The sequence below is a fragment of the Neolamprologus multifasciatus genome, chromosome 20 (assembly GCF_963576455.1).
Source record: "Neolamprologus multifasciatus chromosome 20, fNeoMul1.2, whole genome shotgun sequence".
Taxonomy (NCBI): domain Eukaryota; kingdom Metazoa; phylum Chordata; class Actinopteri; order Cichliformes; family Cichlidae; genus Neolamprologus; species Neolamprologus multifasciatus.
The window spans coordinates 32116043-32139528 of NC_140458.1; the positions used below are offsets into that span (position 1 = coordinate 32116043).

Genomic DNA, 23486 nt, shown 5'->3' on the forward strand with positions numbered 1-23486 from the left:
TATCAGGATGTTGGTATCTCTCCTTTTAGGTGAATTGTCATGTAATTTCTGAAAACGGCCGTTTTTCATCTACTCTTCTAATTTCAGTTTAACCCAGACTATTTTTTCAGGTGCCACTGAAGCACAATCAGCACAATGACATGGGTATTATGAGAAAGATTAATTGCGCCATTGTTGATTCGCCACAGCACGACTGTTTTAAATTAAGCAATAAATGAGAGTTCATATCTTTGCTGTGAAACAATTTTAAGTGCCTACTTTCATTCAGGAGAATAATATAAAAACTTCAAAACGTAATGTCCTGATGATGGTGACGTCACCAAACAGCTTGAATCCCAGTGTAAGGCTCGCAATGACTCGTTTTCACCAAATGAATTCGATTTACTGTAACATAAGCAGCAAATCCTCATTAACTGAAGCTGGAGCCAGGAAAACATTTGGTGTATGAAAATGTATCACCCCATTTATTTTTATCACTTGATTATTGTAACTTTCATCTCTTATAAGCCAGCGAGGCGCGATTAGAGACAGCAGTAACAAAGCACCCTGAGGTGGGGTGAATTATTTTCTTGGAAAACAACTTGCTGGGTTGCTCAAGGGAAGCTTTAAAAAGACCACATTTAGTGAACGCGTTTGATGCGTTATACTAAAAAACACATGGGAGGAAAATCGTTGTGTACGATTAAAGAGGGATTTACATGACGTCAGTGTACTATATTTTAATTCACATCATTACACAGAAACAGAAAATGTGTAATGTTCATATTGGTACTGGAATAATAGGATTGAACGTTTTCCGATTATAAAGCACAGTCGGATATGAGGTCTGTCTATAAACACAGCTGGAAAACTCTGACAGCTGGAAGTCTTTTCTGTTTCTCCTTCATCCCTGAGCGTGTAACTACTGCTGACAATAATCAAGACGTTGGTTGAAACAGGGGTGTCATAAGATTTCCTCTTTTTATGTTGCCGGAAGACAGCTTAGTTTTATCTTTCTGTGGCAAGCCGATATTTGATGCACATTTCTTGACTTGTAAGTGTATAAAATTAGACCTGAATTGATCTGGACGCACAATAATTGATGCCTGCAAGAGGAGGAAGGTGCACTTTGGAGACAGCGCCCTCCCGTGGTGAAACTGTGAAACTGCTCGAAGGGCAAGAAAAAACAGCAGACTGTTTTTAATACAGAAACTCGAAAATTGAAAGTATAATTTTTCCCACACACAGACTGAACTCAACACCCACAGAATATATTTCTTCCAGCTATATTTGCCCACTTTGCTCACGGTGGGAAGGGGGTAGAAATAAACAATGAAAAACTGCATTGTGACATAATTAGTTGCCCAATTTCATATTATTTTGTACAGTCAAATTTAACTGCAGGCATCCCTGTCTACTGGCTTTGCACACATAGACAGTCTTTCATTTGGCTTAAAGTCAGGGCTCTAACAAGCCACTTAGGACATTTAGCTTCACATCCCTAAGCCACTTTGTCCTTTTTGGTGGCGTATTTAGAAACGTCCTGCTCCCATTCAGCTTTCTAATGAGAGCCCAAGAAGCTTTCCTGAAACATTTACTTGTTCTTGTTGGTATCAGCTCTTCTTTCATTATTTTTGTAATGTTGAAAAAACAGCCCACAGCAGACATGATGATGTTTTATAGCCAAACAAAGCTGTTGGAGGTGCCACCTTACAAGCCAAGTTTGTTATACAGTTGTCCAGTTTAGGGGAAGTTATTGGTCACACCATGTGTCTTACTAATGCTGCGAAGAGTACTCAGAGAGAAAGCCTTTGCTGTCTTTTTGTATCATTTGCTAATCTGTCTGTTGTGCACTGCTCTGGCCTCCATCGATACTGCAATGACTCACCTATACAGCGTTTGAGTTTATGAGTTTAAGCAGAGAAACTGGATCAGGGTGTTTTTAATGTCACAGCGAGGCTCAGTATCCCAGCATGCGCCCTGCATGTGCTGCTAATGCATCACACGACATAAACACAGACACACACTAGATATTTACAATAAATTTGATCTCAAAAATACAAAACAAATGTAAAGAAAATCTATATATGCAAGGCAAAACTATAGACTATCTACATATTCAGATAATAAATATAAACACATGAGCTATGAGCCATAAAAACTGCATAGGATCAGCTGTGTGTGTGTGTGTGTGATAGTTAGGAGATGACATTCCTTATTTATACATGCAAGTTTGCAAAAAAATCTCTCTATGTAAAATATCATAGAGCACACTTAAAAGATAAAATAATACAATTTCTATAGAGATAAAGTTTGCTGCGTGATTGCTCATCAGTGAGGATTACTATACCATCTTGTGCATCATGACACGGTTCCCAGTGTCATGAGTGGGAGTTCACTTATTTTTCTTGCAGGCTTGTGAGAAAGCTTGTAGACTCAACCTCATGAGCTCATCAGTGGGTGGAACCTCCTGTAATGGATCCTGCTGAGGATTTCACACTCAGGAGAGTAAAGACGATTCATTACAAATGAAATGCTAGTGTGTTCCTATCAGAAGAGCGATCGGATTTTTCCAAGGTTTTAAGAGCACATGGCCAATTTCACAGAGGTCTCTGATCCTGTTAGTTGCCTGCTTATTTAGCAAGTTTGATTGTGTTTGGAGCTCTGCAAACCAAAGCTGCAGATTTACCAAGAAGAATCAGAACTTTGTCATCTATGCCATAAAATAATAATAAAATGATCTGCAACTGTTATGTTGGCAAAGTTTCCATCAGGCAAATTAAAGAGAGGCAAAGCTGCATTATATTTCACCTTTTCTGGACTGTGATGTAACATAGCACACTCCTACTCTCAGGTTGATCTGAGGCTCTGCAAGTAATCTCGTCAACAGATCAGAGATGAAGGTACTGAGCACAAAGCGGGGCTACACCTTCTACAGCTTAATGGGATTGGCCCCCATCGATAGATGTGCCACTGCGATTAGCCTGCTTGGAAGCAGTCATCCATTTGAATCTCAAGCACAGAACTGCAAGCAGTAAGGAGAACAGTAATAGTATAATTTTTCAGGACAAAACTGGATGCTGACATGGTGCAGACATGAGTTGCAGTATGTGCTGTTTTTTGATGCACAGATTGAGGATGCAGAGTGCATAATTAGCAAAACAACAATATAGAGTCTCTTGTTTCTCAGATGGGATTTAATGCTTAAATTTGACTCTTGTTAGAAAATACTTGCTCAAAACAAGACACGAGCATTTTATAAGTATAGCAGGAATTGTGTGTGATGCTTTTGTTTTCATCATCCTACAAAGAAATCTGCCTGTTCTGCAGGATCATCACTCACAGGTCACACTTTTCCAAATACTCTCTGTCAATCCTTTAGTTGCCTGCTGAGCCTATTTGACCCTGACGTCACTGAACTGGATCTTGCGCTGATGGAAGAACATATTCAAGTTCCATTAACAACTTAGTAGAAACTCAAAAAAGCTGCAAATATACATTTAAAAAATACTGGCAGCACTGGCAACTTTTACAGCTCAAGGGTAAAATTACGCAGACTTTACAAATCTATTCATGCACATCATGTTGTCCTTTATATTTATACATATCCATGTATGTATTGTTTTAATGAAAAAGCTTTATGCAGTGATGCAGATGTTGGTGAAGTCTAGCAGGAGCTGGGTGTTGGACAGACTCCGGACTACCTGCTAATGTAATACTAATTTGAACACAGCAAACAAACGCACCTGTAATCGCTCCATCTGGCAGCTTTGTGGTGTTTTACTATCGCACACTAGACAAGAATGAGGACATCGTTTATTCTAATTATTGTAAATTGACTACCAGATATTTCTGTGTCATTGTGATCAAGCACTTACATAACACTTTAGCATCACCACACCTGGTGAACCAGCAGGGTGTTGGGAAAACTGATCCTGGGTCAGCCACAATCTAATGGCAGTGACGCAATAATGTTTTGTAATTTAATATGACTTGGTGCTTGTAATATGAGGTTTTAGTCTTTGTGCATGTGAAGTTCACACAGGTTTTAGTTTTAATCATTAAATATTAATTGTTTATTTAATACGAATACAAATACTCTCCAAATTATGACTTCACATGCTTTTTAATTCTTCTGGTTTTGCCGATGGAGGTGTGACAAAAAAGTGTTTTTTACCTGCTCTGCAGCCATTTTTCATAAATTTATTATCATTTTATTTACTTATTTATTAACTGAGCATTCAGTTTTTTCTTACAACTTTTTAAAACAAAATAGAGGGCTTGTAATAACTGAGAATACCTTCCTTTTATGAATATATTATTTACAGCATATATCTATAAAAATCACTTGATTAATTCTTCTTCATGCCAATATCTTGCGAGTGAAGTTGTCGAGTTCGTCTGAAAAGTTGTGCAGTGCCCGTCAAAGTAGTGCATAGTTGACTGATGTAACAGTAAATATAAACATTACTTTATCGTACTTAATTATTTAGAACTGCTCTTATTCCATGCATATGATAATGCTGCAGGCATAAGGATTTATCATGTTACAGGCTTGTAGGACGAGTTTTGTGCAGCGTGTTGCAGGCTGTAGTGCCCATAACAGTAAAAGACACACATCATAGGACTTATATGCAATGGATATGATGTATTTTACAAAATCATATGTCAGATTAGGAAACTGATTATTTTAAAAGTACAAACAAATCAATCGTCAGTAAACTTTCACTTATTACCTGGACTTGTTTTCAGTTAAATGTTACACATTTAGTGAAACGTGACCATTTCTTTTTACCCATCATCTCAACATAATCATGATCAGCATTTGCATGTAACCTATGACTATATTAGAAAGTTATTAAAGCCGGCCAAAATGAGACCTTATGCTACAACGTATTGTGACCAGTCACATATACCACATGTTGAAATAGACCCACAATACACTTTTAAAAATGTTTTTTTCCTTTCTTGTTAGAAAACAGAGAAAACATCCACAGTACCAGCACCTCTCTTCTGCTTAGACATTAAATTGATGTAGAGTTGTCACTGAGGTTATGACATATCCCATGATATTGATCCTCAAAGTGGGTTTTAAAAGAAAAAATGATGCTAAAAAAGACTTTGGAGTGTGACACTCATAAATGCTACCAGAAGACAGAAAATATTTATAGTAAGAAGGAAATATTTTACATATGTTCGTTAAATATACTCTTTTTTTTTAAATATCAGAGACTGATTGATCTTTGATGGATTTTATTGAACTAGTGTCACTGTCCCAGCTCACACTCAGGAAGAGGCAGGGCCTAATTATCGTCACAAGAACGCCATCTGAAAACAAATGATCCAAAGCAAGAAGGTGAAATGAAGCTTTCATGTTTTCTTAGGGCGATAAATTTTAGAAAACCAGTCAACTTTTTAAACACCCTGTTGGTGTCTGAGTCTACACTGAGTCTTCTAATTGAACTAGTAACCTCAAATATGGTGTCCCGGTTTAAGTCCTCTAGCATGGAGGGTGAGGACGTAACACGTGCTGAATACTTGTCTCATTGACTTCAAACCATCAGCCCTGCAAGGATCATCAATCAATTCCTCCAATCCTCCAGAAACTGCACCTACAGTATCATCGCAGCTCTTCTTCAGGGTGTCCCACAGGAACATTTCTCAGATTGTTTAAAGCGTGTCAGATCCCCTTTACACCCACAAGGAACGTACATGTTTTACTGAGACCCCACTGAAGAGCATAGTGCAGTGACAGTTGCTGCATTTAGCAGGTACCACACCACCTGGGATTTAAACGTCTTAACTATAAGAAGTTTATAAGACTTTAATGCTCCCCCTCCCTGCTTCTTCCGTGTGACCCAGAGTAAAGAGTCCAACAGGCAGGAAGGACTGCAAGGAGGAAAAGAAATACACATTTAACTACACATTTGTTTAAAAAAAGCGCAGTAAAAGCGTTGTCTACTCAGAGTATTTAAACATAGTTACCACATCAGTAAGTAGATATTACAGATACAACAGAATCTTGTATCTGAGATTAAATATATTACGCACGGCCATAATAACTCTGTTGTTGTGGAATCAAGGTAATTTATTTATATAGTGAATTTTACCAATATGCACACAGTTGTTGCGTAGTATGTGAATGTGTTTATTTTCTCATTTTCTTTACATCATTCACCACTGCCCTCATTATACTAAATGGATTGACTGGCCAATCAGGAAGAGATACCTCGTAAGTCAGGCTTTAAGAGCAAGTAATTAAAGGGTGGATCTCTGCTTGTCAGAGCAGGTGAATTCATTTGATCCTTGAGAGAGCCATATCTAATCAAGCAGGGCCCGGAAGCTTCAGACTCCTCCTTCCCAATCCCCTTCCGCTAGAAAATCGCCTTTAACAACGATTAGTTGTCGTACCCAGATTTTCCTGCAGCTGTTCTCAGGCAACCATCAAAATTTCCTTCCTTGAGGATCTTGAGTTTGAGGAGGAAGAAAGTATGGGTGCAGGAGCCAGCGCAGAAGACAAAAAGTCCAAGGAGTTGGAAAAACAACTCCAAGAAGATGCTGATAAGGAGTCTAAAACGGTCAAGCTATTACTGCTTGGTAAGTGACCTTCTGAATAGAGTTGTGCTGTGCATCCTAGACTGCAGGAGAGGAGAAGTGCTCAGACCAACAGGGTTTACCTGTTTTCATGGAGGATTCAGTAAAAAGTCATTTTTAACTTTCCATCTTTGGCTGCAAAGGTTTTGGTTTGCAGAGCAGATCCAAAGTGTTCAACAGATGCACAGAAAAAAATGTTTCTTTTAGTTTCAGACTGACTGGTGTGTGAAAGATAATGAATGTAACGTTACAAAAACACCTTAAAATGGAGAAATTAATTTACCTGCAGTCATCAGGTACAGATAAATGCCTTGATGAAGTGTTGCATAGGAGCCATGTGATGGTGTTAAACTGCTTATTGCATATACTATATACTGTATACTGTATACTATATACTATATACTATATATATATATATATGTATGAAAGAAACTCTTAGTTTATTAAAAGATGTTAGAGCTGTGAGGTCAGAAGGAGGCGAGAGATTAGAGAGATAAGAAAGCAGATTGAACTTTTATACCTACAGGTCTGTGATGAAGGCCATTTTGGAAATTGCAAGTTCCATAACTGAAAAGTAGAGCAAAAGCAAAAGCTTAGACTAATGTTCGCCTATCTTTACCACCTGCTTATGCTTATTATATTATGTTTAAAATACATTAGTCACAAAAAATGGCAGAATTTCACGTTTATCGAAAAGATCTTCAAAAAGAAAAAAGGAAATCTGTAAATACATCTGCATGGAATTTAAAATAACATATTGCATTTAGAAGTCTACTGGTGAAAAGAACTAATAATCATCTGACTTTTACTTAAAAATGACTCTTCACTTCTGATGGAAGGACGTTGGTGCTTAAAAGATCACAGCCTGTGGTCTAAATGAATCACAGCCTGGCAGTGATATGTCAATCCTATTAACTAACCAGTTTAGTGCAGATCCACTTGGTGAGATCTTTGTTGACTTGCAGCTCGCACAAAACGTATAAAATGTGTTCTGTTCTGAGAAATTAGCAAAAATAACTCACAAACATTTATGCTTTTACAAGGGGAACCTAAGCTGTTCATTTGTACAAATTATCTTGAAAGTGGTTTGTGTTTTTCCTGACAACAATTTTTTAAAATTGCTATATCGTTTGCGATTGAAAAGCTAGTCAGACTTGCAAGTGATTTACAGAGATGTTGCTTCTTCCGCTGCACATGGATCAGATTGTAAGGGCAGGTAAGAAAGAGCCGTCACGTGGTCTCAGGGGGATATTGTGAAAACAGAAAAAAAAAAGACCACAGAGGATCCCAAACTCTGTTTTATTACAACTCCGGGCTTGCAGCGGATTTCAGTAGCGAGCAACTTGTCTGCTAAATGGTGAAAGTAACAGCTGAAGCATTTTTGATGTCTTAATGAACTTTTTTTCAGTCCTTAAGTAATAAAACTGCCTGACAATTTTGTGATTCTGCCATCAAGGGAGTGAACAAAAAATACACAAGCAAAAACGTAACATAAAAAACCAAAACAAAAAAACCTCAGTAACAACAAAATATAGGCCGTGAGTGTAAATTTTTCCAAACAGTTTTGCATATTAGAAATGGCTGTGATTTCACGGTTGATATTCTATGTTTTCGTGGATTTGTATTTTCTTTAAAAAACAAACAAACAACAACAACAAACAACAAACAACAAACTACCTCTTCAAACGCCAAATTCATGCCACTGCAGGGCCTGCAGGCGCAATTGCAAGGGCGCATGAGCTGCAGAGAGATCAGGGAATATCTCATTGCATCCTGGGAGCTAACAAAAATGTATCTTAAAGTCAGTACCTTGTTACAAATTAGCAAAACAATTCAACAATTCCTTGCTAATAACTTTCTTATGGGGGTAAAAAGAAAAAGAAAAAATATTAAAACAAAAAACAACTTCCGTCCTTTAGAGCCGCATGTGTGAAAGGTTTTAAATGCTCAGCACTAAGTCTGTCCACGGCTTAAGTGATGTGGCTCAAGTGGGAGCAAGACGTTCAGCTTTGGGTGTCCTGTGACGCATAAACTCCTTCTGGCCTAACTTAGCTTACAGTGTTGGAGGGAGCCTGATCCGCAGGGAGGCTTTTCTGCAGTCAATTTTACATAAATGCACGCCACTCATTATGTATGCATGCATACACTTACTGCAACTTGCTGTCATTTTAGCTGGTTTCAGTGGTTTTATGTCAGACGTCCAACATTTGGTGATGTCCGCCGACAAAAGCTCAGTGCTAATCATTAGTGGATGAGATTTAAAAAAAATAAAAAATAAAAAAATAAAAAATAATAATAATAATAATAATAATAAGGGAGATTTCTTTTATAGTTTAGCACCGGGGGAAACTCCTATGAGAGCTGTGGCGCTGCTGCTCTGTGGCGCTGCTGCTTCTGTTATCTAAGCTTTGGCTAGTTCGGTGTCCTGTGTTAAAACAAAAAAGCTTTGCAAGAAACTGAGAGTCAGAACACATCAGAGATGTATCAATGCACATTAAAATCCATCTCCTCCACTTTGCATTTCTCATCCTACTTCTATTGCATTTTCTTCACTTATATATCAGTGCACCTGGTATTCTTATGCAACATATTTACATTTAGTGTTTTTATCTGCCCACTGTCTTGTGTTTGCAAAGTAAAATATCTTCATGGTATGAAATTTAGGATGTTAACCTTTGTTCTCTTTTCCACAGGTGCTGGTGAGTCGGGGAAGAGCACCATCGTTAAACAAATGAAGTAAGCGTTAACATAAGTGCTGATGGTAGCTTTGAGTCATTCACTGTCACAGGTAGACAATGGGAGTTTGGAGTTTTTCGGGAGTTTTTATTAATCCCATCAGTCAGGAATTCGACCATTTGGCTAAAGCTCTTCAATCTCTGTCTGTTTCATTTGCAGTGAAGCCCTTTACGAAAGCTTAACAAGGCAAACATCCGCTTACTTAATTCGTCAGCACTTCTTTTGTGCACTTGGTTAAACTTTGGCAGTGAAACCAAAGTGAGATCACTAAGACACCACAAGGTGGCACCCTCTCCCTCTCGGCTGTTTTCTTTCTGCCCATCAGCTCAGTTAAAGTAGTTATTGTTGAGAAAGCTTTTTCCTGAGTTAAAACACTTCTGCCCCCGCTCTTCTACTCGCTCGCAGGATTTTGCATCAAGGTGGTTACACAAAAGAGGAACAACTGGAGTTCAGAGCGATCATCTTTGGCAACATCCTGCAATCTGCTCTGGCTATCATCAGAGGCATGGAGATGCTTGGCATTGATTTTGGCGCATCATCTGGACAGGTCTCGAGTTACACTTAAGAGATAAAAAACCAGACATGATAAACTTGTTGAGTTCATTCTCACTGACATTAAATGTTGCACTATAAATATTCCAAGCACTTTGTCCATCCTGATGGAGTTTTATTCTGTGTGCACAAAACCACAGGTGGATTCACAGAAGCTGCAAAACTTGTCAGACTCTATCGAGGAAGGCACAATGCCTGCTGAGCTGGCTGATGTTATCAAGAAGTTGTGGAAAGACACTGGAGTGCAGGCCGCCTTTGACAGAGCTGCTGAGTACCAGCTCAATGACTCTGCTGGCTAGTAAGTCGATGTCATACATGTAAATCTAAAGAGTCAGCTCATGCAGACTTTATGAATACAGATGATTCCATAATCCAAGACTGACCGCTGTACTGTTTGTTCTGGAATCATCAGCTACCTCAATGAAATGGACAGAATCTGCCAGCCAGACTACATGCCCACTGAGCAGGATGTGCTGCGATCTCGAGTCAAAACAACTGGTATCATTGAAGAGCAGTTCTCCTGCAAAGAGCTGCACTTCAGGTGAGTCGCTGGGAAACTGGCTAAAGCTTACATCTCTGCGGTTCACAGGTACTTAGTGAGTGTGTTCTGACTTTCTGTGGCGAACAGGATGTTTGATGTGGGTGGCCAGAGGTCAGAGAGAAAGAAGTGGATCCATTGTTTCGAAGGTGTGACTTGCATCATCTTTTGCGGAGCTCTCAGTGCGTATGACATGGTGCTCGTAGAGGACGATGAAGTGGTGAGTCAAGGAGTCTTAGTCCTAAATCCTAAGTGACCACAAAGAAACGTGTCAGTGAGTAACTCTCTGTGTTCACTCTAACTTTTATAGAACCGTATGCACGAGTCCCTCCATCTGTTCAACAGTATCTGCAACCACAGATTCTTTGCACTGACCTCCATCGTGCTTTTCCTCAACAAGAAGGATCTCTTTGAAGAGAAGATCAAGAAAGTCCACTTGAGCATCTGCTTCCCAGACTATGACGGTAAGATCGCGTGCTTTGGATTTCAGTTATACCTGCGGCATGTGGCAGGCTCGAAGAAGGAGAATTTAGCAGTAGGCCACATCCGGAGATGGACTGGTACATGACACCAGAACACAAATAGCAATAAAGAAGGAAAATTAACTCATAACGTAACCTGTCACGTCATGTAACACAAGTAATTATTCTGAACCTTCTCCCCTGATCAATTGCTTTCTTTTAGGCCCCAACACATACGACGATGCCAGCAACTACATCAAGTCGCAGTTCCTGGAGCTGAACATGAAGAAGGGTGTGAAAGAAATCTACTCTCACTTGACTTGTGCCACAGACACAAAAAACGTGGAAATTGTGTTCAACGCCGTGACAGACATCATCATCAAAGAAAACCTTAAGGATTGCGGTCTCTTCTAAGCAGCTGCAGAGTGGAAAGAAGGTACGTAGCGAGCGCGCCACATCGCTCCCAGAGCCTGTGTCAGTGAAGACTAATAGAGTCAAGATCAGATCCCAGCTTTATCAACTTAACCTCATCATGTCTGGCCATCCTGCATTGCCAAGCAACGGCAATGAGAAATAATCAGTTTGGACCAATTGAGGCTGTTGAGGATGAGGAAGATAATCAGAAGCAAAAAGCAGTTCCTTAGTGGCTTGATATGATCAGTTTCACATTCCAGAAAAGACTGACAGTAAAATATTAGCATGTTTATCACTTTCTCCACTTTGCAGAAATTCCTCTCCTACCTTAACCCCTCATATATTGGCATTAACTAAGGAGCGCTAAAGATGGAGCACAAGGGATCCTCAGATTGTTGTGTTTACACCATCGCGTCCATGCCAAGACACGACCCTTGACTGATCCTAGCACCTCATCATCTCCAACAGTTACACACCCCTGCAACACAGTGCATGTCCAGCTGGGTTGAAGCAAGTATCAAGCACCCATATCAATATCGTGGACATACAGCTTTCTGCAAGACTCTTTGATTTTTCTAAACTACGCTATTTTTCTCACACCAAAAGCTGAAAGTTTGAAGGTAAGAACAGGAAATAGTTGCTGATTCCATCCTTTGACTTGTGTGTCATGAGTTTTATTCACTATTAAAGCCAAGCTCTGTAAAATAAACGAAATAAAATAAAACAATAACTCTGGGATTTATAAATATTTTGAATAGCAACATCTCAATTTTATTTCTTTTTTTTTTGAGTACAGTAGTCTCTGTGGTCTTGATAATTAAACTGTGTAAGTTGCTGAGCAAATATCCCATTCCCAGTGCAAAAAAATGTACATGTAACTACATAGTGTTGATGTATTCATTTCGCTTAACATTTTAATGTGATGAATAATTTTCAGGACATCAAACATGGTAGAGAAACTTTGTACATAAGAGTAGATAATGCATTATATTTTGAAAGATAATCTATGACAGAGGGAAACACTAGAGGGACGATGCTTTATTATAAAAAAGGGATTGAAAAATCTGCAGAGTTTGTCCTTTCTTATGAAATGTAGAGGCATGAAATAAAGACGCATTAACTTCACCTTTGTGTCCGTGTCTTCGTTGCAGAACCGCACTGTCACTACAGTATATTGAATTAGCGAAACAGGCATGCTGACACTGACAGACCGCCTCGGGCTGTTACTTGTAGGGACAATGCTGCTGTTATATAATTTCCCTAATCCAGTCAAAGGGGAAATGGCAGCGTAAGGAAGTTCATTAACAATAACCCTATTGAGAGAGCAAAACAAATTAAAGCGGTAATTAATCTGCTGGGTGAGATTGGCTCTAAGATTGCGCAGGGACGGATACACGAGGCATGACAGCAAGCAAGGGCAAAACACAGTGTAAACAATGTCTGGAGCTTAAAAGAGGAGCTATGGTTTGACTTGAGTGAGCGGGATTGCTTCCTTTTTTGTCTCTCCGTGATATATTAGCATTTCCAAATCAATGGAGAGTATGATTCTGTTCAAACAGCCGGAGAATGCCAACAGATTGTTACAGATAAATATCACATTATTATCCTCCCTATGAAATTAAAAGGTTTTGTCAAAAGTTCTTTATTTTTAACAGAGCAAGGGATTTTCAACATAGCATTTCTAAACATGATAGTTTTCTTTAGAAAGCATAAATTAGATCTATTTTCACACAATGACACAATTATTTTAGAAAAAAAATACCAGGTTCGATATTATTAGCCTGTAAAATCAAGTTAAAACTGAAGATTATTGTCCAGTTTATGCACAGTATAAAAACTTCAGCAAGAGCTTTTGCTGTCACAAAGCAGGAGATGGACATGCAAAGTTATTGTAAGTGTCAAGAATCATGAAGAAATTCAGAGAGTGGCACCCAAAACAGAACAAGCCTGGCAGAGGTAGGAAGCAAAAGATTTCAAAGACTGGAAAGAAAACTAGTGAGGAATGTGTCTAAAGACAGCAGAACAATTGCCAACACACTCATGAATGATTTAGTCAAGTTGGGAATTGTAGTCTCAACTAAGACAATCACTAGAGCTCTGCACAGGAATGCACTGCAGGCTGCAGACCAAAAACAATCCTACTTCTGCAGAAGAGACACTTTCAAGTAAGACTGTAGCATGCTAAGAACAACCTAGAGAAAGATTATAATTTAGACTCTGGTAGTTTTTGGTCTGTGTGAAATAATTTAGTTTCTGTGTGCAAAGTAAAATAATAAACATCTGCAGCTGTATTGGAAACTGTGTTAAAAATTTCCTTGCTCTGGGGAGGGGGTAATAATTCTGTCCTCATCTGTATGTCATTGTCACTAAAGCCAAGGAAAAGATCAAAGTGATGTTCAATTATAAAGCAAAAAAAAGAAAAATTAACTATTAAAAACACACGAGTGAGTCATCGCAAAGCCTTCTTAAAAATATAACTGATTCTCAATTTTCCTAAAGACTAACAGCTCTGACTGGAACAAATGAGTGCTGTAGGCAGTAAACACAAGTGGCGAGATGGACAAACACATTGTTGGCTTTAGTCTGATGTTACCTGTTGACAACATGAAGTTTTAGACTGTCACAACCTATATCCTGCAAACTGAACACAAAAAATTGCACGTTTTGGCTCAAAGAGTCTTTTCCTGTGTGCTGTCATGTTGACTTGTAGCTTGCATCTCATTTGAGTTGCAGAGAAAGACAATTTGAGCTGTTTTGTGTGTGCAGCAGCTGGAACACACTGACTCCAAACATACAGATGTGTCGCCGAAGTCTAAAAATACTGTTTCCAACCTGACCTCAGTCTCTGCTCTGTTTCGGTGAGAATATGACTATATGGTTTACAGTGGATAGCATCTGGTTAGTGTCGCCTGTTATTTTGTTTTAAACCAGAAGAACATTCAGACAGCTTTGAGCTATGAGCTTAAAACAGGGCCAGCACAACTGCTCAGATTTCAAGTGAGCTATACGTCCATCAGACACCTGCCTAACAATATACAGCTCTGACACACTGGACATAAGACATCTGCAGATGTATTATGGTGTTCTTTGGGTCCTGTAGACTGCAGGGTGGGTCCTTTTTGAATCAGGCTTATTGTTGTGAACTTCTAAGACGTTTGGAGGCTCATAAGATCATTTCGGTGGTGCACGCTGGAGGGAGGCTACTTCCTTGATCCTGCAATGTTTTTAGGTAGGCGATACATGTTGACATAGCATCTATATCATAGGTGTCAAACTCTGGCCCGCGGGCCAAATTTGGCCCGCAGCCTAATTACATTTGGCCCACGAAGCCATACCAAATTACTATCAGAGCTGGTCTACTGGTATTATACAGCTAATATATATATTGTTTAGTATTAAGCTTTGCTTGTTACATATTCAGTTTTTCAGCAAAACGTGTTTGAGAAAAGATTCATTCTTATATCTGGAGGAATAAATATATTTCAATAAATATTAACGTTAGCCTGCGACTTTGTTCCAGTTTTGAATTTTGGCCCACTGTGTATTTGAGTTTGACACCCCTGATCTATATGAATCCCAGGATCCAAGGTTTTACCAGAAAATGTCATCACTTTACCTTCAGTGGTTTTAATCATGTGGCCAATCAGTAATAACCTTTGATGAACTTTGCTTTTGGGACCAGGCTGTGCAGGACTGTGCTCTACTGCAGAATATACAGCAGCAGTCTTCCTAAGTATTGTACTGTGTGCATCTAAATGCCTTCATCAAACTATTATCCCAGTTTCACAGTTTAGTTTTTATATTTCTTTACTAGTATTCACAAGACGGTACATCGACCTTTTAAAGGCTACATAATATTTATATTGCAAGATCAATGAAAAACAAAACAGCACATCAAAATCAAATCCCTTCACACACTGATTTCAATAAAGATGTTCAGTACAATGTGTTCCTGTTAAAATAAAACAAACAAACAAACAAACAAACAAACACCTATGCAGATATGGATGTGGCTACTGAGTTCCTTAGACTTCAGCTAACTAATCCCTGACCCAACTGCTTATATGTTATGCTTGACATCAAACTAATCACAAAAAACTTTGTACATAAGATATGTCATTCATGCATCCCCCCCAAAAATGGAAATTCTCCGTAACTAAAAGTAAAAATTAAAAATAAAATACAACAGATGCAAATATTTAGTAACGTGCCACAACTAAGACAAAACGCAACACGATGGTGAACAGAATAAACATTTTAGCCATAAAAACTGCGAAATGAAATGATGGATCTGATGAACAGGCAGTCAGTTTTGGTCCTTGTGCAGATGACAGCGAAACTATAAACCCGCCTGAGTGATGCAAAGATCTTAAATATGACAGGGATCATTTCACACGCTTTCCCACTTTCATCCTCTCAGAGCACGCCACATCTTAAAAATCTATTAAGACAAAAGTGATAACAGTTGCAAGTCCCAAAGTTAACGCAGTTTAGGTCCTGCGGCGTAGTCCTTAATGACGCCTACTTTTGAATTTTCCCTCTGCAGAAAAGATCCCAGAAGTCCTGATTGTTCTGAAACCTGCAGGGAAATGAAAAGCTATCATTAATAGTTCAGTCAGGAACATTATAGTAAAAATAGGATTGTTGTTCAATCATTTATATTAGGCAGTATGGCTCTGTTCTGGGACCTCCCTGCAGGTATAAACAAAGACATGGAAAGCACCTGGTGAAAGAGAGAGAGCAGCAACAATAAACCAGAACAGTTGGAGCATCAGTGACAACAGACATGACATTTATTCAGACAGAAATGGCACGAATAGCACTAAATGTAGGAGGTAGGTTTGCAAAGCGGCTTGCAGAGGCAACAGTAACTGTTTACTGGTAGATAAAGCCTGCCAGAACTAGCATGCTCAAGGCTACAGAACACAGCATGTTTAACTACAAATACCCTAAACCTACTGTAACCTGAGTGGAAAGTTACATTTGAAGAGTCCTAATGCATGAATTAAAGTTAAAACCTTTTGTATTTTCATTTGTGGAGTAAAACTGTGGAACATGACTGTGGAACAGTTTCCCAGTGGACTCACAGCAACCTAAAGCAAACATCATTCAGTAAAAAAAAAGTAAAACATGCTTTTTAGTAAGTGTTAGTACTCAGTATTAGTATTTAGTAAGATTAGTAAGTATGTACGAGCTTTAGTCTACTGCATTTCAGACTTAATGTCAGACTATTTTGCTTGTGCACATATTTGTGTATATATATATATATATATATATATATATATATATATATATATATATATATATATATATACATATATATATGTATATATATATATATATATATATATATATATATACATATATATATGTATATATACATATATACATATATATATTTATTATTCACACAATGTCCAAAATAAAAGGTTATCATCAAAATAATATAGTTTAAACTAACATTTATAAGCTGCTTGTAACAGGCAGGGGTTTGATAAACTGCTTTACATCCACAAGCAAACTGAAGGATCCACTGGAGGAAGATGCTGGACCTTGAATTTATTGACTGCATTTGCATTTGCAGCTGACTTGCACCCAGTGCATGCATCATCATCCATCATCTATGTGAGTGAGTGCATGATAGATGGATATTACCACCAGCATTTTTTTCACATATAAAAACTGTATTGATATAAGGCGTCGGTCTACCAGATCAGTTTTTAAATTGTCTGCTGCGCTCATCTGGAAGGAAACTCATCCAGGTCATGAAGTACAAAGCAAAGTGAACCGCAAACCTATCTCAGCGCAGAATTTTCAAGGTCCTGTATGTTATACCTATGGATGCACTTAGGAATACACCAATCTCAGCTCATCCAAAAGTACCAGGAGGATACATATAATCAATAAAGTTACCTCAAATCTTCAAACGATTATCTTCATATTCAAGCATTAATTCAGCATGCTGACCTGAAAGGCAGCCGTAGCTTCAGTAGAGCCCGATCTCCGTCAGGTTGATCTTGATGATGACATCAGTTACTGCGTCGAACACAAACTCCACATTCTTGGTGTCTGTCGCACATGTACGGTGTGTGTAGATATCCTTGATGTCCTTTCGTTTATTCAAGTCTTCGAACTGGCACTGGATATAATCTGCTGCCTCTTTGTATGTGCTCCCACCTACAGTGAAAGACAATAAATTGTTTAAGAAACATCCCGTTAACGATCTCTGGATCACCTAATTATACCTGCTTCTCTTTGTAGAGAACATCATACACAGACTGTCTGATTAGGAACAGTCTAGTTCAATTATGCACTTATTTAAAAGAGTATAGTATATCCAAAGCCTATTTAAGACAACCCACAGCTTAAAACTTCCATAAACTAATGTTTGTCTCACCAGTGTACTCGGGGTAGCAGATAGTGAGGGGACTTCTGGTGATCTTCTCTTCAAACAAGTCTTTCTTATTGAGGAAAAGGATGATGGAGGTGCGGGTGAACCACTTGTTGTTGCAGATGGAGTCGAAAAGCTTCATGCTCTCATGCATCCGGTTCTGAGGAAAGAGCAGATGTGACTGTGACCCCAATTGGCATTTCTTGCAGAGGACATCTTGACCTGACACAAACTGAATATCATCAATCTGCTTTGCTTTTAGGGTCCCGTCGAGCACCGAGAAACCCGACTGGCACGGTGCTGGTTAGTGCCAGCTGGCGTCCACCCCTTGCTAGTTATGTTGACCTGAACCAACAGCTCTGTGTGAGTCATGAACAAAATGTACCACATGTACAAACAGCAGTGAAGTAGGCCAACAATAGCGTGCTTTACTGTGCTTGCAGAAAGTGCAGCCAATCACTGACACAGACAAACCACAGAATCGAGTTCACTGTCACACTGTGTCGGCTTACCTGCACATTTTATGTAAGCGGAGCCATTATTAGTGTGGTTAGCAATCTTTCCCTTTCCTTCTATCATAAGATATGTAAAATAGGCCAACAGTGTGCCAACAAGAAAACCCTATGTTTTATGATTTATAAAGTGGACCAGAATCGGAGTGTACGCTTCACAGTGCACTTACCATTTCCTCATCCTCAGCCAAGACCAGGTCATAGTCACTGAGGGCCACACAGAAAATGATTGCAGTGACTCCCTCAAAACAATGGATCCACTTCTTTCTCTCTGAGCGCTGACCTCCAACATCAAACATCCTGCATACACATGCGCAAACAGATTCAGTTACTGCATAAACATTCTCTTTCATGCTCATATTACAGTTGTGATGTCTTTTTGTGTGTTTTCTACAAGGATGTGCACCAACACACACACACATGTCGGTGCCTCTCCCTCCAACTGAGTCCCTGAGAGGCAAGTCGAATCTATACTACGATTTTCAGCTGAAGCCGAAATGAAATTAGAGAGCACCGCGTTTTTCAACACCAATCGAGTGATTACACATTTTTAGATCCTGAGCGTTTTTATGGGATTACAAATGAAGGGAGGCCAGGAAGGCTATTACACTAAATGTTTTACCAATATTTATAAGTACAGGAGCTATATAATGTAATAATGTGAAAGGACTGAAGCGATGTAATTCCATTAACAGCCACAAAGGTGGGTCATCTTGAGCTCAACAGCAGCAGCATTTGTGAGTTATGTAAGAGGAACAAAAACCAGGTCTATGATTTTGTGAAAACAGCATCCTCTAAGCAATTTTATTTTTTTTAATTGTGTTTTATCAGCATTTTACTTTTGAGCATTTGTGATGCTGTGACTACAAAGACGTTTCATTCCCAGGTGAGGCCTGTTCTCTCATTATTCTATAACAAATTAAGCACATAAAAGATGTGTAATTGAATCCAAGTGTTGAACTCGGATTTGACAGCTGTTCCCTGGAACTCTCAATATGTCGGTGCAAATGAAAGAGGCCATCGTTAGGCTAAAAACAACAACAACAAAGAATACAGCAGCCTGCGTTCGACTCCAACCTTAGAAGCAAGTCACTCACCCCGCTTTGCTGTATGCTCTCCCTATCTAATCTAGTCCTATCTAATCAATAATCCAAAGAATAATCTAATTAAAACATAATACAAAGCTACTAGAGACATAGTAAAAACATAAGAATGGTGGTGGTTTAGTTCAGTTGGATGAGCAGGCAGCTATATGCTGGATGGCAACCTGTCCAGAACTCTGCTGCCCGTATTATTACTAGGACTCCCTCTACTCACCACATGACCCCTATCCTGAAGCAGCTTCACTGGCTCCCGGTTCAACTCCACATTAATTTCAAAATACTCCTCTACACATTTAAGGCTATTCATTCTCTCTCCCCACCATATCTCTCTGACTTGGTACAGATCTCCATCCCATCCCGGTGCCTCAGATCCTCCTCTTCTCTTCTTCTTTCTGTTCCTTCATTTCGTCTTATTACCATGGGGGGCGGGGCTTTTAGTTGCGCTGCCCCTCGACTTTGGAATTACTTACCCCCTGACCTCAGAAACATCAGTGCTTTCCCCCTTTTTAAGTCCACCCTCAAAACCCACCTGTTCAAGATAGCCTACTCTGTATAACTACTCCATGCTCTTAACTTTGTTTTATTATTGTGCTCATTTCCTGTTTTTATGCTTGTCTTATTTGTTCTGTAAAGTGTCCTTGAGTATTTTGAAAGGCACTTTTAAATAAAATGTATTATTATTATTATTATTATTATTATTATTATTGTTGTTGTTGTTGTTGTTGTTGTTGTTATTATACAGATATAGGATCAAAGCGAGCCTTTTTATTTGTAAAAAAAAGGAACGGACTGGCCAGCTCAGCGACACCAAAAGACCTGAAACAGGTCACAATTAAAGTGCACAATGACAGAGTTATTTCCATGGTAAAAAAAACAAACATTTGGCAACATCTAAACAGGTCAGCAACACTTTTAACGAGCTAGCTGTCAAGGTCTACAATCGAGAGACACCTTTAAGAATGGAAAAACAGAGGGTTTACAACAAGGTGCAAACCACTGGTTACACTCAAGAACATGAAGGGCAGAACAGACTTTGCCGGCAAACAAATTCTGGACAGAAGAAAACAGGATCAACTTGAATGATGGGAAGAAAAAAGTATGGAGAGAAACATAAAACATCTTCTGTCAAACAGAGTGGAGGCAGTATTATGGCATGGGCATGTACGGGTGCCGCTGGAACAGGCCCACTAGTGTTTACTGATGATGTGATTGTTGATTGAAATAGCAGGATCAATTGCGAAGTGTACAGAGCATTACTCTCTTTAATTAACACAAATACTTTTTGTGTTATGTAACTGTTCCACACGGGGAAGTCTTTTTGCACTCGACCATTACAATTTACATAAAAAACATAAACAAGAAAAGCCTAAAAATAGTCCTTATTTCCTGAAGTAGAATCAGCTCTCTGTTGAGTCTACAATGAAGACATCGAGGTAAATGTTTATAAATATAGTAAACCAGTGTAGACAAGAGCTGCTCAATAAGTCGCCCAAAGGAGGCCCTTTGCGAGCAATATGAAGCTGTACTAACTTGAAGTTGAGTTCTTTGAACGTGAAGTGAGTCTCAACGATCCCGGTGGTCTTCACACGTGTGCGCAAAACATCCTGCTGAGTTGGGATGTAATCTGTCTGGCAGATTCTCTCCATTTCGTTCAGGTAGCTGAGGGACAGAAAATAAGTAGTATGCATTCAGCAGGGTGTAAAATACAGTTTTAGACTTTCCACAACAGAATCTGCTGAAAATCTGTACATACATATGATATGTTTGTTTGTTTGTTTTCTTTTATTGCCAAATATTTCCAAAATGCTAGTTTAATGCAGAGTAACAAATGTTTGGTCATGCGGAGATCATCCTGCATGCACACATCTGAGGACGCCACTAAATGATACTAAATATGGGCTTATATTTTCGTGGATGATAAACACTGGCTCCTTTTGGGTTGAGTATAAACAGCCTAACTCTACAGGCTCTTCTTTACTCATAGTGTGGACACAGAGTCATGACAGCCCGCCTGTTTTGACAACAAAGAGAGTGTGTCCTTCACGCTAAGCTACGCTACGTTTTCTTTTCAGGACGAGTGTGATCTAAACGCTACAGAAGCACAAAAGAACCTTGAGCTTTATCCTCGTCTGATTGGTAATTAAAGTCTAAGCTATATTTAGCTCAAACTTCCCATCAGGTGTTCACATTCTGAGTTTCTCTTTAATAACAAGCTGTTTTGCCCAAATGCCTTTAAGCGGAGGGCTGCAATTTCCATTTGCCTGTTTCTCCTTCGTTTCTCGCCCTGTTTCAGGAATGCAGTCCGTTGTGCAACAAGCTGACACAGGACTTCGATGAACAAGACACATCTTGCCTTTCTGTGTTTCAAACATGAAGCAGGAGAGCAGCTTTTAGTCAAAGCTGTCGCACTCCAGGTGACGAAGAAAACGCAATGATAAAACTTTTCTTGAGAAACCGATTTATATTAACTGTGTTATGACCAGTGTTGGGAAGGTTACTTTTAAAATGTATTCCATTACAGAATACATGCCCCAAAATGTATTCTGTAACGTTACGTTACTCGATGAGAGTAACGTATTCTGAATACTTTGGATTACTTAATATATTATCATGCTGTTTACAACTACATGAATGTACTATTGCTGTGATTTATTACTGTTACTGAGGTCTGCGGCTCCGAACCGTAGTAAAGGGACCTCTGGCTAATACGGTGGGTTCGTGTCGGGCTCGTAGCTGAAAACTAGCTTTACTTTGTTGTCTGGGTCAACTTTGCTAGCGAGAGACAGAGAGAGGCGTTGAAAGGCTGCTCCAACGGAACATTGTTTTCGGAGGAAAACACGAACACGGTGTACAGTCGAGTCTTGATAGCTTACTTACAGCTGGGCTCGTCAGGCACTCTTCTTGGCTGCAGTGGTTATTATTATATTTACATGCTTCCAGCTCCCGTTTTTGCTCGATGACAGCTCGTACTTTTCCTTTTTCTTCCACCTAGCGCTCACAGACACATAACGAGTATGGCAGTCCATTCTCCCTGCAGCACGGACTACACTGCCTATGATGCTACATTCTTTAGAGCTGAAGCATTCTGCCTATTAGCTTAGCACAACAACAACAAAAAGGCCTCTCTCACCCAGGAAACACGCAGAGCGCTAGAGCGTCACCCTGTAACCATGGCAACCGTAACGCTGCCGCCTGGAACAACAGGACGTAGCTGTCAAACAAAACCCAAACAGTCCTGACCCGCCACAACATGAAACAGGGAAGTACCGCCGTGTAATCCATTTATTTCAACAAAGTAACTGTATTCTAAATACCACCTTTTTAAACGGTAACTGTAACGGAATACAGTTACTCATATTTTGTATTTTAAATACGTAACGGCGGAACATGTATTCCGTTACTCCCCAACACTGGTTATGACTGCAGTCATCTGTGTGTCAGCTCATCTAATCTCATCCTTTGTTGGCGTCTATGTGGAGAAGTGAGTGCTCACTATGCAGCCGAGTCGTTGAGCTGGTACTCTCGAGATCGATCGAAGCAGGCCTGAACTCCAGCATCGCTCCACAGCCTCTGGATCACGCTGGTCAGCTCTGCGGACATCACCCCTTCGTCTGCTGAACTCGCCAGGGAAAACAGCTGGCGAGCGTCATCCTGGCAACACGAATAAATCGTAAAATTCTCTCTTTGAACGTCATCTTTTATGTCGACCCAGTGCAGTTAGCTTACCGCTCGCGCCTCGTCTCCGAAATCTATCTTCAACTGGCCCATTGCCCGGATGATGGCCATGATGGACTGGATGGTGTTGCTGTACACGACCACTTTGTACTGCTTGCACTCCTCTTCTGAGTAGCCATCTTCATGAATGATCCTGACACAGACACAAAATCCAAACAGGATTTTAGAGCTCGTGTAAATATTTGACAGTGTTAACAATGTGGCCTTAACAAATGTGGGGCAAATTACACATTTGGAAAGTTTAATGCTTGTATTGTCATTAATGCTGGAATTTGAGCTTCACTGAGCATACAGCATGGCTAATGTGGGAACTGGGGGGCTCTATTCAGGCCCTGCCAGGCTACAACCGGCCTCTGAAGCCATTGTTTAAAATGTTATTCACAAAGGCCCTGAGTGGAGCGAAATGAGGCTCCAGATCTGCTTTCCCATAAAAATGTGCTGCAGCTATACGAGGAGCTGGGACTGTCTTTC

General features: G+C 39.5%; 2 protein-coding genes and 1 long non-coding RNA gene across 3 annotated transcripts in view; 2 read left to right on the forward strand and 1 right to left on the reverse strand.

The window, feature by feature from the left end:
* Positions 1-6258: 6258 nt before the first annotated feature.
* gnat2 (guanine nucleotide binding protein (G protein), alpha transducing activity polypeptide 2) lies at positions 6259-12399 on the forward strand. The gene is made up of 9 exons (XM_085145870.1): positions 6259-6576; positions 9267-9309; positions 9715-9856; positions 10002-10159; positions 10274-10402; positions 10490-10619; positions 10710-10863; positions 11084-11296; positions 11587-12399. The coding sequence occupies exons 1-8, from the start codon at positions 6471-6473 to the stop codon at positions 11272-11274; spliced, it is 1053 nt and encodes a 350-aa protein (XP_085001996.1). The 5' UTR covers positions 6259-6470; the 3' UTR covers positions 11275-11296; positions 11587-12399.
* On the forward strand, positions 6583-8346 carry LOC146495308 (uncharacterized). The gene is made up of 2 exons (XR_014871526.1): positions 6583-7789; positions 7990-8346. It is a non-coding gene; the product is annotated as an uncharacterized LOC146495308 (long non-coding RNA).
* The window catches only part of gnai3 (guanine nucleotide binding protein (G protein), alpha inhibiting activity polypeptide 3), a 19454-nt gene continuing 8011 nt past the window's right edge, over positions 12044-23486 (reverse strand). Inside the window, exons 3-9 of the mRNA XM_085145869.1 lie at positions 23007-23148; positions 22774-22931; positions 20811-20939; positions 18348-18477; positions 17672-17825; positions 17242-17451; positions 12044-15853 (exon numbers count right to left, since the gene is read on the reverse strand). Coding sequence (XP_085001995.1) covers positions 17261-17451; positions 17672-17825; positions 18348-18477; positions 20811-20939; positions 22774-22931; positions 23007-23148 — 904 coding nt within the window. The 3' untranslated portion in view covers positions 12044-15853; positions 17242-17260. The remainder of the gene's footprint in view (positions 15854-17241; positions 17452-17671; positions 17826-18347; positions 18478-20810; positions 20940-22773; positions 22932-23006; positions 23149-23486) is intronic.

What these genes read in the sequence shown, in the direction of transcription:
- gnat2 (XM_085145870.1), top strand. Translation starts at nt 6,471, where the DNA reads ATGGGTGCAGGAGCCAGCGCAGAAGACAAAAAGTCCAAGGAGTTGGAA. An exon ending in TTGGCGCATCATCTGGACAG is followed by an intron (nt 9,857 to 10,001) that starts GTCTCGAGTTAC and finishes ACAAAACCACAG; the next exon opens with GTGGATTCACAGAAGCTGCA. An exon ending in TGCAAAGAGCTGCACTTCAG is followed by an intron (nt 10,403 to 10,489) that starts GTGAGTCGCTGG and finishes TGTGGCGAACAG; the next exon opens with GATGTTTGATGTGGGTGGCC.